Raw genomic sequence first — 13,853 nt, 5'->3', positions numbered from 1 at the left:
ATAGGAATTCCAGGTAACATGCCGTGGGTAACCAATTCTCCGGCACTGAATTTTTTTCTCAATATTTCTTCAATCTGTTCGTGCGAATGTGTGCAGCCATTCTGAATTTCCTAAGGACTGTTGAGAACACAGAAGAAATGATTATTACATAGATGAAATGTAATGATAAATAAATACATGCAAAACATTTTCCCAAAACTTACAAAAGCCTGATATCAAAAAGAGAGGGGGATAGATCAAAGCAAGATAACCAAGGATAACCAAAACGGTTGTGTTCGTACAAACTACTGGCGCCATTTCTGCAATGCGAAAGCCGTTTCTCTATATGTCAAGGGCCGCATCAGTTTCTAGGAGAATGACCAGACGGCGAGATTATACAATGCGATAATTTGTAGATCCCATGCTTCAATAATATGCAATAGCCTTGATAGCAGATGCTTCAAACAAAAGGTCGCCATCAATCGTGTAAGGTCGCCAGTCATTTCAATGTGGCTTGGTCAAATTACGTGCATAACACAGATGTATCTCACGTGCACTTTAGCGGTGCTGAGATCGCAATTTAATCACGTTTATTTTTAGGGCGAGAGCCTCGAGTGCCTGCCACACTTTGCGAACCATCGGTGTTGTTTTATTCTTTTTTGCCCAGTGCACAACATGGCCGCTGCTTTAATGAGTGAATAGAAAGCACAATTCGGTTTCAACTGGAATCGAACACGTGTCTTTAGATTTGGAGCTGACTGCGTTAGCACCACGATACCCCAGAGCTTTGACTCACCTAGAACAAGAGTTAGCCTTGAAGGTGCCGCGTTATAAGCGACCGTAGCGGCCCGTGAGTAGAAGAGTTGCGCGTTAGCCATGGAGAACTGTGATTCCTGTCAGTAGTGGAGTGGTATGAGGGATATGGCGACAGCCTGCCTGTCTGAGAAATTTGCGCCAAAAAATGACAAAACAAAAGAGGCGAGAGAGATGCGAACACAATGTAGCCGTAACTAAGTCTTTGGTACGTATCCCTAGGAGAAGCCGTGGCTTTTGCCCTCATTACACAAAAAGAAACCTTTGTGCCCGACGAACTGTTCTTTTATTAGCTTTTTCGGGTTTCGTTTCCAGTTTTTGCATCAAACTCTTCCTGATATGCATTGATTATTTGTGGCCTGCAATTTGTGTATGGGCGGACAGAAAAAAATCTATGACATCTTAACCACATTATATCAGCAACGTTCGATCTCTTTATAAACGCTGGATTGACAACGTATCTAAGAAAGTGACCTCTAAACTCCGTCCTTTTTATAATAAATAGTTTGCTAATATTCGATATTAGCGAAAAAAATCAGCCAGATTGTAAAACGGATGTAACTTGGCTGTTTTATTATTATTATGATTTGCTTTTTAACCAAGTTAAATGTACATTTAGATAAGCGAGATTATTGACAGAAAACAGCTACATAATTTAGGCGCACAAGTCAAACACGAGCAAAATGAAGTTACCCTCCTAATAAAATTTAGATTTCGCCATGATAATCCTTGTCTGCCTAGCGTTGAACTTAGTGACGTTCTTGAGATTCATCAACAATGCAAAGCACAGTGGTAGCGCATACCGCTGCCACTGTGGGGACCCGGGTTCAAAGCCTATTGCACCATGCGCGTTTTGTGGCCTAGTCCATACAGCAACGGTGATTTTCTTGACCGAACAACCACAAATACAAAGATGACAATTACGACGGGACTACGGTGAATGGGGCGTATAAAGCGTTCGCCTTAAAACTGTGCCATCTTTCACCGCAGGGTGCAATTCTTTCTGATGTTTCCTGGCTCGAAAACACCGCTAGCGCCGCATATTTTAAAGAACTACGCGTGTTAAAAATTAAGTCTTAACCATGATCACCGAGGCATTGTATTCCAAGCAGTACTACTGCCAAGGATTTAAAAAGTAAGTACGAAGTCACTACTACCCACAACTGAATATTGGGAGCGGCTGATTATTCTTAGGCGTTAATGAGGCACACGCTTATCGTTTCCCCGAAGTGAGAATGCGATAACACAAAAGGACGTGCCCAATTGCGTTTATCTGTGCCGCGAATAATCGCCGCCTAATTTAGTTCCGCCGCTGTTCCACATAAAAATGAGACGGAGCGTGTGAGCCACAACGGGTAAAGACAGCGAAAGACAGCAATGTGGTCTGCAAAGCTAATTCTATGGCTTGCAAGCATTATGCTTGCCACCGCTTCAGTGCAGAGACCGGTTCTTACGTCGTGTTCAGGTAAGATTTATAGAAGTGAATATGTACGGGCAATATATACGCGGCCCTTAGCACGACGCCTCTTTACCTCTACATTTTTGAGACTATATTTGTTTTTCAAGTTTGCAGCACTGTGCGGTATATTTGTAAAGATCTCGGCAACAGCGCCTCACACTATTCAAGTACTGAAAAAATGTGGTCGGCGCTGCGACGAAGTATTGTTTTCTTACAAATGGTTACAGATGAATTATAAGTATGCATCAGTGCATGTTAGCGGGTAGCGGGTATATGATATTTCTGTTTTAGTATATCTAGCGCAGTATTGTACAAAAACATGTACAAAAACTATGGGTGTCCTTGTTAGAAAGTGTAACCAGATAACTTGGAATGTCCTAAACATCATTCATCTTGCACTGCCGAAAATAGTTTTGGTTAAAGGGCCCATGCAGACCAGCTCAAAGTTTGTTTTATTCGAAAGATTTCGTGTTTTATAGTGCCCCCAGCGCTTGTCCGGCAGCAAATGATGCTTTATTCACTAACAAATTATTCAATTTAATATAAAATTTTGATTCTCCCGCCCAATCCTCAGTTTCGTGAGGTAGTCTGCGATGACGTCACAAAAGCAAGCTCTGAAGTGAACGCGAACGCGGCAGTAAGCACTCAGCGAACTACAAGGCCTTGTTTACCATCAGTCCTCCCCTACGGCGCCACCTTACCATGGCTGTACTTGCCCGTCTTTGCTTTGTTTCTGACTGTATTTGCGCCTGGCTTGTTTTAAATAACGGTAGAAAGTACTCGTGTTGGAAAAAATGGGGTGTACTTGACAAACAGGGTCATGTAAGACAATGTCGCTTACATCAATCGGCTTGTGTCCTGTCAGAAAACCCGAAAGCGTCATACTGCTGTGCAGCTATAACAAGCCAAGTGTGCGTTGCACCAACAACAGCACGCTCTTGTACTTCAATGTTTGCGTCTACTTTCGTAACTTTCACACTTGCCCCATGCCATTCTTGCTTCTATGAAATAAATATATCTATTACATTTACACGAAAATATTTCGTGCTGCAAGATTATAAGGCTGCATAACTTGCATTTTCTTTTGCCGGCCTCAGCCAATCGCACAGCTGGGCGGTATGACATCATATGTTCTGTTGCGGGAAATGAGCTTGCGAGTCGCATGGTCACTTCCTTTATTTCCCAAATATGAAGCTTATTTGAGCGAAGTTTACGTTAAAGCGGTGTCAGTGTAATTCTAACGAGGCAATCTTTCGAACGAACGAAAGTTGTGGTTTGTCTGCACTTGGCAATACGGAAAAATACTTAGCAGTACTTAGCAATATAAGGGGCTTTAAGGAAGACTTATATTGCTAAGTACAGTCTTAACAAAATCGCAAGGCCGAAGTTAAAACACCCCAAAAAAGATGAAGGAGTTCCTACTTCATTTGTGCTATTGCACAAACAGTACTGGCTAAGTAGATTAAAAAACGACAATTGGTGTGTCGACCAAGCGCATTTGAAAATTCTCACTTAAAGGAAGGGCTCTAGGAAAACTCGCTTTTCTCTCGAATTAGTTTGATGCAAAAACCTTCCAAAGAAAACAAGAAGTACCACACATTCCCGGAAAAAAGTGCATGGTGCATCTTTTTGACTGTGAGTAACCGCACTAGGATTTTGTTACATGGGAAAAAGTATGATAAATTCACCATCAAAATTAGCTCCTCCATGTTACTATTCTTGCCCTATAGCAAGGGACTACGAAAATATCGCTTCATATATATATATATATATATTTAAACAGATGAATGCGACAAGCGACAAGGGCTGTCTTAGGTTGCATAATAGCTTCTAACAAAACTGTTTATTCGTCGACGTTTCGGTTGGATGCCGACTTGATAAAGGTCGGCATCCGACCGAAACGTCGACGAATAAACAGTTTTGTTAGAAGCTATACCGATTTTTTACTATATTGTTACGTGACGGCAGGACGCAGGAAATGAACCATGGAAGATGCGAGTGATGTATTTACACTATATACACGATGTCGGCCATGAGGGAGACCGCACAGCTGGGTCTTCGTCTTCTTCTCTGGAGATTGGAGATTGATCTCTTCTTCTTTCCGTAACAATATATATATATATATATATATATATATATATATATATATATATATATATATATATATATAGAAAATAAGGGTTGGCAGTCAAGAAAACCTCGGAAAGCAAAGGGGAGGTTGTGGTAGGTCATTGAAACAGAAAAAAAATTGAAAAAAAATATAAATAATTTATGTATATAATATATATATATATATATATATCGAATTTTCACCATAGCGAAATATTGTAAACATTCGCTCCACAGCCGCGAAATGGTGGAGCATTGTAGAGAAAGTTGGCGATCTCTATTTTTGTCTATTCGATACGAACTCATTGTCACCCAATTGGTGAAAATCCCCAAAGAAAAGTTACTTCACAACCCATGCAACTTCACCGCACATTGGCCGATGAGAAACAAAATGTTCATCGGGCCGCAAGTTCACCTTAGGAGACTCAAACACCTCATTATTTCAAAGCAAGTGTAGTAAAAATTCTGACAGCAGTTGGAGGATGGAACACATTGCAGTGTTTCTGGTGTCGCAAGAAGCGATTTAACCATGACGTGGTATTCGATGCTTAATCGCGATAAATTAAGGCGGAATACAGGTGTGGCAAGTATCACTGAAATAAAATTGTGGAGTTTTGATATCGGCAGCGATCGCACCCCCGGTAGAAAAAGTGATAGCCCTTCTATTGATATTGTGTCTACCTTCACAATTCTGGGAGTCATTTTTACAGAAAGTTTATTCTCAGATAATGATGTTAACTAACTTGCGGGAAAAGTTCTCCCGTTGAAGGCATTCTTGTAAAGTTTTGTTACGTTTCGCATTCGAGCGCTAGCTTGATGGTCTATAATTACCTGTTTTGGCCACGTGCACACTGCTGCCACCTAGTTTGGTTTTTTAACACTACATCAAACTTGAACAAAGTATTTTTGCTCCAGGAAAAGGTGTTAAAGCAATTGCCAATTCGACGCACGATGCCCACGCTGACCCACTTTCAACAGCCTGACATTGTAGCAGTGCAATGTATCTAAAATTGCAATTTATTAAAACAGTTTATGACAGCAAATAGAAAAAATATCAATCGTTACCAAAAACTCGAACTCAACTGTAAATACAAACACAATACCCGACGAACAAAAAGCAGGCAAATTCCTCGAGCACACACTAGCGATGCCTTGATATACGCTACCAACTATTGTAAACAGAATTCGGTATATTCGTACCAGTTGAATAAGAACCCATGCTTTCCAGCAGTAGAAATAGTGAGTTTTAGAATTTTTTTGTTTTTTCGCTTCGTGGTATCTATTGTCTTTTGCACTTGACATGTACCGTATGTATTTATTTATGATTGCAACTGCTCTGTACAATAATTAGGTCTATCTTTGTTGCACGTACACAGCGCATTATAAGCAATATTTCCGTTCTATTTCAGATATAAATATCTATCTCTTTACTTCATATTCTTTTTGATATCAACTTTTCGTTCGCATATTGTCGCTTATTAAAATTTATTTCCTGTTACTTTTGCTGCTAATAACCCCTATTTTTTTAGTGTAAACAAACACCCGAAGGAGGGCCAACGGCCCTCGTCGAGATCAATGCTTTGAGCCTTTTGGTTTGTGCCCATGAGATCTGTAACACGTCGGATACCAAATAAAAAACTGCTGATTGGGGGATTGAAGAATTGAGTTGTGTTGCGTATCAGCGCAAAAAAAGAATGAAGTTTAATTGGGATGCCTAATTGAAAATCGAGTGATTGTTGCATCTAGATACATGTAGACTGGAAATGCCGTACGTTTAGCGTATCAGCGCAAACAAAAGAATAAATTTTAATTGGGAAACCTAATTGAAAACGAATTGATTGTTGCATCTAAATACATGTAGATTAGAAGTGCCGTAGGTTTAGCACATTCATTTAACTTGACCATGACCTCCTTTTGGTCACAGGTTAAGCACCACAGAAAAAATGGGACACCAGAGCTCGATATCACTGGTTTTAAATGGCGGGCGGTATGTATAGATGGCTAAAATTGGAGTCCTTTGCTTATTGCAAGCGTTTGTATCAGGTGCAGTACTCAGCGCTACAGTTGGAGAACAAGTTCAATGAGCGAAGTTCCGTGAGGCATACATAAATAACACGTCATCATCTTGTTGGAATTGTTAAGAAAGGCATCATTGGTAATAAACCTACGAAGTGAAATTCAAATCTTTTTCGCTTCATAGGCAGGTCATCTGCAGCCTGGCGGGCGTTTTTTGTTTAAACGCGAGGCTCTTGCTGAACATTTTTTTCTTTCATGTCATATTCACACTCAGTTTCATCTTCACATTTGCTCCTCTCTATCTGAAACAAATAACGAATGTTTTCAGAGTGGTTCTCCCTAAGCTCCTCAACACCCCCTAAACGTCCCCAAGCTCCACGAACTGTTCTTGTGCAAATTTTCTGAAAAGTGGGCCTCCGCTTGAAACAAGGAATAAGTGTTACACTAACGCTACTCTCCAAAGATGTTAGTTGTTCGCATGCGGTTCAAATTAGGATGCTTTTCTCTGAAGTAATATCGAGCAAACAATTCACCGTTAATCAGCGTTTGAAATGAATTAGTAAAAACCGGGGACAGGGGCTGAGTGTAATAAAGCGTATATACCACGAACCCACCCACTCACCTTCCTCCCCCCATCCCCCACGCTCCGAACACACTCTTTGTTAGCAATCAGCTTTTGATAAGGTCTTGAGGAATTATAAAACTTCAAAGAATTACGATCTGCTTGGTTATAGCCGGAGTTTATTGAAAAGTTTAGCTGTCAGTTTCTTCATTTGGCAATGGCCATGTCCATGGCCGAAGCGCCACAAACATGGCGCGGCTTATGCCACTGTGGCCGTACGCCGAAGAACAAAAATAACACCGGCGTGCATCGTCTGCTCCGTTTCAACCCGATTCTCAACGGTGGTGCCAAGACAGTTATTTATCGCACTCACATTTGAGTCGAGGCATTAATTTGCGTTCGGCGGGCTAGAGGTTGGAATGTCCAACCCATATCATGTGCTTAGCACGGACACGTACAAGTACCGCCATCTCGCGGAGCCCGACGTAACCAGTGACGGCGCATTCACATGGTTGCCTGCATGCGCGCCTCGCTATTGAATACCGGCCATAGCTGAACAGCGTATCTCGATCCACTCTCCTAGGGGGCACAAATTATCCCGTTCGCAGTAACTAACGATTGCGGAATATTCAATTCATTGTGCTCCCTGTACCCCTTCCGTTTAATTACCAGTGAGGCATGTTAGTGATGATGACGATGGCAATGCATATCAGGAAAGTATGCGCGAACAATTGCGTGCTTCGATGTAACTATATATCACCTATTACTATCTCTCATACGCGGTGGTCTCTAACGAAGATCAGAATAAAGCACTCGCTCCTCCGTTTGTTATTCAGCAACCTGACCGCCGAAGACTGTCTGCTATCCTCTCCCTAATTTTATGATCACCTGCCTTCACATAGTTTTTCTGAAGTCACATGCAATAATGATTAAAAATTGGTGCGACGTACGGGCGTCTACGTGCGCGAAAGATTTACTCTTTCATTATCTCGTAGTCCATGCCAAGATTATATTTTTAAACTGTGTGACTATTGCCATTTTTTTCATTACAGAATCACAGCAAGTCCGACTTAGTGACGTCACTATAACAAACGCTACAATTGGCAACACAATGGTGATCAGCTATCGTGTCACCAACAGTAAGCCTCTAACATCGAACCCAACGCTGGTTGTCACTGTGTGGAAAGAGAACGGCTCTAAGATTGGTTGCTTCTTCAACACCGGCTCTTGGTAAGCGGTTTCTGATGGGCGGAAATTTGCTCATCCATATGTCAGGTTTGGGAGATGCCTTTGTATTACTTGGGGCAACAGGGCCAACTATTTTGCCTACCTAAGGGAAACCAAAATATGTGGGTGCTGTAAGAAAAACGTTTGTTCGGGCTCGATCTGGTCATTGTGCTGAGGTCCACGTTCCGTCGGTTTGAGGTGATAGTTCGGGAATTACTTCTATATCGTTTTGCAGTGCTTATATCTTGCCCTTTTGTAACTACTGTCCAGAAAAATGGTCTAGGGTGAAAATCAGTGTTGTTGTTGACGTCAAACAAGACGGCCGCTTCAGGACCACTGACAATACACATGAAGAGGCCGTCATAAAACAATAGGCATGGGAAAACCCTGATTGCTTTACGGACACCTACGTTTATATTCTTCCAATATCGTACTTTTTGGATAGTCCTAGAACGCACAACCACATTAAATATTGGTGTACCAAATCCAATATTCCCGTTTAGTGGCGAAAAATTTATACCATTCAGCTCTCTCGGCTTATTTGAAGAGGCGTTCCTCCAAAGAAAGCCTGCTCAGTGGCAGGCTTGGGCGATGCGCTTGCCACAGTCGAAATACAAACTAACGTGTTCACACCAGGTTCCCACCTGTACATGAGAAAAAAGCCTATTTGATTATAAAACCATGCAAAAAGCGCAAACAATACTCCAGCGAACTACAGCAGCCGTCAGAACGCGGATCAGGAAAGCTATTTCAAACGTGCTGTTTTAACCAAATTTCTATTGCATAGGATGCCCCCAATAGGCCAGCCCTTTTGATCGCACATCACGAGAAAACAGCACGCTATAAGTTAGAACGTATCACCTTTTCAGCACCTCATCAACACCAAACGAAAGAGAAGAACCGACAGCTCCGTGTACTCCCGAAGAATAAATTGATTATTTGATTGTGGGGTTTAACGCGACGACGCAACGCAGGCGATGAGGCGCGCTGTAGTGGAGGGCTCCGGATTAATTTTGACCACCTGGGGATCTTTATTATGCGCCGAAATCTAGTACACATGGACGTTTCTGCTTTTCGCCTCCATCAGAAAAGCGGCCGCCGCGGCCGGGAATCAAACCCGCGACCTGGCGCTCAGCAGCGCAACGCCTTAGCCCCTGAGCCATCGCGGTGGGTGCTCCCAAAGAATACCAGCCCTTGTTTCACTAAATGCCATATATTGCACCTCTACGTGTATCCCTACTATGTCGTTCTGCGAAGCCCCTGGGACGCTCTTTCATATGTATAGGGCTGCATGCGGGCCCCACAACATCCGCGCATTCCCTCGCATTCTTATTACGACCTTTGGGAGAGAGCTCTGACCAGCTCCGACTGCACTGATCCACGCCTGCTGGTGTTAAAGGCTGTTGAGGCTGGACGGGCAAAAGAGGTTTTTGACTGAGGGCTCTTTCCAATTGCTTTTTGTAACAACACGTTTACTCTCTCTCTCTCGTCTCACTCAAGTTACCTGAACACCAGGCCATTCAATGACCCCGAATCACAGATACCGGTAGAGTTAGGGTTGATGAAAAAGATCAGCTTCCAGAATTACTCAAATCTAACTTTCACGAAATGAACAGCAATGCTTGGTAAATTCAGCGCTTATGAGGAACGAGGAATTTTCCAGGGGTTCCAATGTTGAGGTGAATCAAACGTAGTACCAGGGTAGAATGAAGTTAATGAAAATGCACTGTGACGTTCGCGAAACCGCCATAACGGTTCGCGGCCGAGTGGTGAAAATTGACAGATTGATGTTGATTTCTTTATTTTATTTTCAGTGCATACAAGCTCTGCGGAGGCACGAGTTGGCAGGAACAAGCTATCGGCGAGATGTGGGGTAACAGGTGCCCTGTTCCTGCATTTGATAGGACGCTGACGACTTCGTCGGCTTTGAACGGACTTTTGTCGTTTTTAATTGGAGTAAGTTCCTTTCAGTATTTTGTGTAATGCTCTTCGGGACCCACGTGTTCGGCGATACGTAACGGTTCACCATGTTAATGAGGTGTTAATTGTATGAGATGCGTACCTACCTCTTTTTATATATATAGTTAATACGTCCTCTGCAGTAAATATAGGGCTTTTGTGATTTTCGCTAGAACCCACATTCCTTCTGTACTGCATGTGGTGGCACTTTTTGGTCATTAGAAGTTACGGTGAAACAGAAAGCACAACACTCGTTTTACGGTGAGCAGTTACAATGAAATAAAAAACCCCTTTAAAATTCCCCGCGCAGGCTCTCCGGAAAACACAAACAGAAAACTGTGAGGTCGTCAGCAAAAGTTGATATTTTAAACATGAAATGAACATAGGCCTGCTTCTACTGCGGTGGCTTGAAGTGAACTCTGCGAGAGCCGCCAATAAAGAAGTGATAACGTCTGGGCGCGGGGATTTGGTATTCTAGATTGTACATGGGGTAGAAAATGTGCTAGCGTGCACGTGTGTACCACCACCGAAAAAATTTGCGCCGCTTCCACTAGTGGTACAAGGCGGCAAAAACAGCGGTGCTTGCGGCCACTCTTCCTTCGTCGGAGAACCGGCTGTTGCACTCCACATGGATTTCCAAAGTTGCCGGCATTAGTCCTCCATGCCTGGGATGGCCGGATTGTTTTCTACGCAGGAGTTCACATCTCCCAAAGTGGGCCGCGTTAGTACGTACTAGAACCGGCGACAACCGGCTTCGCGAACTCGGCGTACGTAGCACGAGCGGTTCTGTGTTTTCTACTTCAGGCGCCAACGCACGTGAACTGCCGAGGAGAAGAGAACGCGAGAGATCACGCAACGAACGTTGGGCAGAGGGTTCCCGAAGGTTGAGCGGTGCCGGTTCGTGCGATGATGTGATAGCTGCGCGAGGCTTGCATCCGCCTACGTGGCTGGGCGAAGGTCAAGCCGGGCACCTCGGTCCGGAGAAGTTTTTCTTTTTGGTATTTTTGTAGCATGACCTACAATGGCCGAGGTTGAGCAGTTTCGCGTGGCTTCTGGAGAGCCGTGCGGCGCATGCGCGATGAGAAGTGACGTCACAGGGCGAGCAGAACGTTGCTCGCTGCCCGGCGTCTCTCACACACCCCACCAGCCAGCGTCTTCGCCGACCTCCGATCCGCGCGTGGCGGCCCGGTCCACTTGATGATCATGCGAGAGGTGGCCGGGTGTGCAACCGATGGCTCGTGCGTCGCAGCGACTCGTGCTTCGTGCGCCGCAGTCATTGCATGGCGAATCATTGGCACTGCCAGACGTGCTATACGTCGTCAAGAGCGCACCCAAAGAGCCACTTCTGCGCATAAAGTTTAAAAAGCGAAGTGCGATGTTCTGCAAAGCACGCCCCTTAGCTATCACTACAGGCGCTCCCAGCGATTAGCAATATTGAAAAACAGCGTCACCAGCAATCGTGGCCGGAAGAGTCAACAATTGTAATTTTCATTTTGCTGCTACCAGCGCTGTTCTTGGAGTGGAAAAGGTCCATCGAACAAGGAGCTGGCCACCAGGCATGCGCCTTTGACGCAGTTATGGTTGGTCAATTCAGGACTTTGGTGCTTGTAGGCAAACAATAAATATACCACCATAATTATTCTCCAATTATATGTATTAACTAAAAGCAGTGTGTGGGCTGGCGTAATCACTGGAAGAATTCTCATATTCACAAAAGTTAGGAAGTTAAGCAGCTCCAATCATTGTACCGATCAGTCTCCCTTGGGCAACAATGTTGGCGGCCCGATTTTTTCGTTTTTGTTTTCGCAGGCACCAGATTACTTGTAGAACCCGAGCGGGCAGCACTGAACCTGGTGTTGGGCGTGACCGAGGTGTCCAACGTTATTTGCTCAAGTTACTGCGCCACACATACAAAGCTATCTCGGCAATGTGACGCCGGCGCAGACGGGGAGCGGGCGCTCGTGTGCGCCGAGCCCGCAGTCCCCGCAGTTATCTCGCGCGGCATCATTAACAGTGGTTTTCAACGCTCTTGCGGCATGCCGACAAGGCAAGCATGCGTGCCAGGAAATGGCAACATATAGCAAAGGGACACGCACCCTCGCTTCCGATATCTCAACTGCGCATTTCCGTGTCTTTTCGACGTCCGCTGCCAGGTGACGCGCCGGTATCTTCGGCCGTGCGTTCCGCGGTTCGTATTTCAATCGTCCATGACTGTACATAGCTTGGGAAACCTCTAGCTAGCTCCAGTGCGTAGAAATCAAAATTTCGTCTCTTTCTGTCATTGACAATGCCGTAATGTATTTGCAATTACTTTCCCTTTCCAGTGGCCCCCCACGACCCTGAAAATGCAAGTGGAGGTGACCGACGGAGGAGAAACGCTCGGCTGTTACAATTTCAAGGCGAAGATTGACAAGTCTCCTTAAATACGGCTAGATACAATAGCGATAACTTTCTGAAATTCTGATGTTCCCGAAGTAAGAAGAAACTGCCGGCTTCACATGACGAACGTTTGTTTCTTCACATGACAAATAGAAGGAGCGCCCAGCTAATGCAATTGGTAATTTTAGGATGCCTATGCAGGCCGGCGTAAGTGGATTGAAATATACACAAAATTGTCTGGTGACTGTTTCGAACAAAATAAAGAAGCACAACTACAACAGGAGTTTTCTTCGGTTTCCCCCTGGCTTCTGGCTTTTATATAGCGTTTCACATCTTGAATAGAGAGACTTTTTATTACAGACAATTTGGCTCTTCGATGACTGGATAAGTAAGTGATCCGTTGTTATAACTAAGTATAGCTGTCGAAATTTCGCTTTACTTGAGTTTGCACGTGGTCCTGATTACAATAAGCATAGTTTAAGCCAAACTATTCCGTAGTAGAAACACTTTATTCTAAGTACGATCCGACGAAAACACTGTACATCTTCTGGCACAACCAGTTCATTTTTTTTCATTCGGTTTTCGGTCGTTGTAAGCATAAGCCTCTGTCTTTGAGTGGCTTTGTTTAGCATGCTTGCGTCAAGCCTCGCTTGCGATGCGCCTACAGCTTTCTGATTGCAGAGGGATACGTGGTTCTAAAGCCTCAGCTGCAATTCTGTAAAGTAAAAGCGTTCGTCGGAAAAAAGTTGTGCAAAAATGCGAATAACCTCGTTTTTCCCGTGATATTGAGGACGTTAAATCTTTTGCACTGTCCAGGTTTAGAGGCATTAGACAGACAAAAATGAGATAAGAACTTCTTTGCTTTCGGGAGGATGACTTGAACAAAGCTCGACAAGGCTAGTAAGAAAGTTCTCAAAGGCTAAAAAAAGCGTCTGTGAAACATTCTGTGACACAACTTCCCTTTGGACTTTGAAAACGCATAGGAGCACGAAGTCGCGGGTTCTATTCCCGGCCGCGACGGCCGCTTTTCCGATGGAGGCGGAAAGATAAAACGACCATGTGTACGAGGTTTCGGCGAATGGTAAATATCCCCAGCTGGTCCAAATTAATCCGGAGCCCTCCACTACGGCGCGCCTCATCGCCTGCGTTGCGTCGGCGCGTTAAATACTGCAATCAATAAATAATGTCAAACAATTGAAAGTGTATAGCTAGGTGAAATTCGTGCATCACCTACAAGAGTCAACATTGATTTTAAATGTATAAAATAGTTCCGCAAGAATTTATTGAGGTCACACAGCTAGCTAAATTTTGACCGATGATCAGTTACTTGCTGCGTTCCGCAATTTGGCA

The 13,853-nt window shown here is 44.0% G+C and overlaps 1 protein-coding gene across 1 annotated transcript; it reads left to right on the top strand.

Annotated features, from left to right (window-relative positions):
* Positions 1-2,099: 2,099 nt before the first annotated feature.
* On the top strand, positions 2,100-12,747 carry LOC144142490 (uncharacterized). The gene is made up of 4 exons (XM_077674033.1): positions 2,100-2,257; positions 7,991-8,168; positions 9,980-10,121; positions 12,449-12,747. Exons 1-4 carry the CDS (start codon positions 2,170-2,172, stop codon positions 12,545-12,547), a joined length of 507 nt encoding a protein of 168 aa, XP_077530159.1. The 5' UTR covers positions 2,100-2,169; the 3' UTR covers positions 12,548-12,747.
* Positions 12,748-13,853: the final 1,106 nt, after the last annotated feature.

The sequence above is a fragment of the Haemaphysalis longicornis genome, unplaced genomic scaffold, assembly GCF_048455015.1.
Source record: "Haemaphysalis longicornis isolate Haplotype H1 unplaced genomic scaffold, Haemaphysalis longicornis Haplotype H1 scaffold_6, whole genome shotgun sequence".
In the NCBI taxonomy this organism is placed as follows: domain Eukaryota; kingdom Metazoa; phylum Arthropoda; class Arachnida; order Ixodida; family Ixodidae; genus Haemaphysalis; species Haemaphysalis longicornis.
Note: the sequence above shows the minus strand (reverse complement) of the source record. Positions and strands in the feature narration are given on the sequence as shown.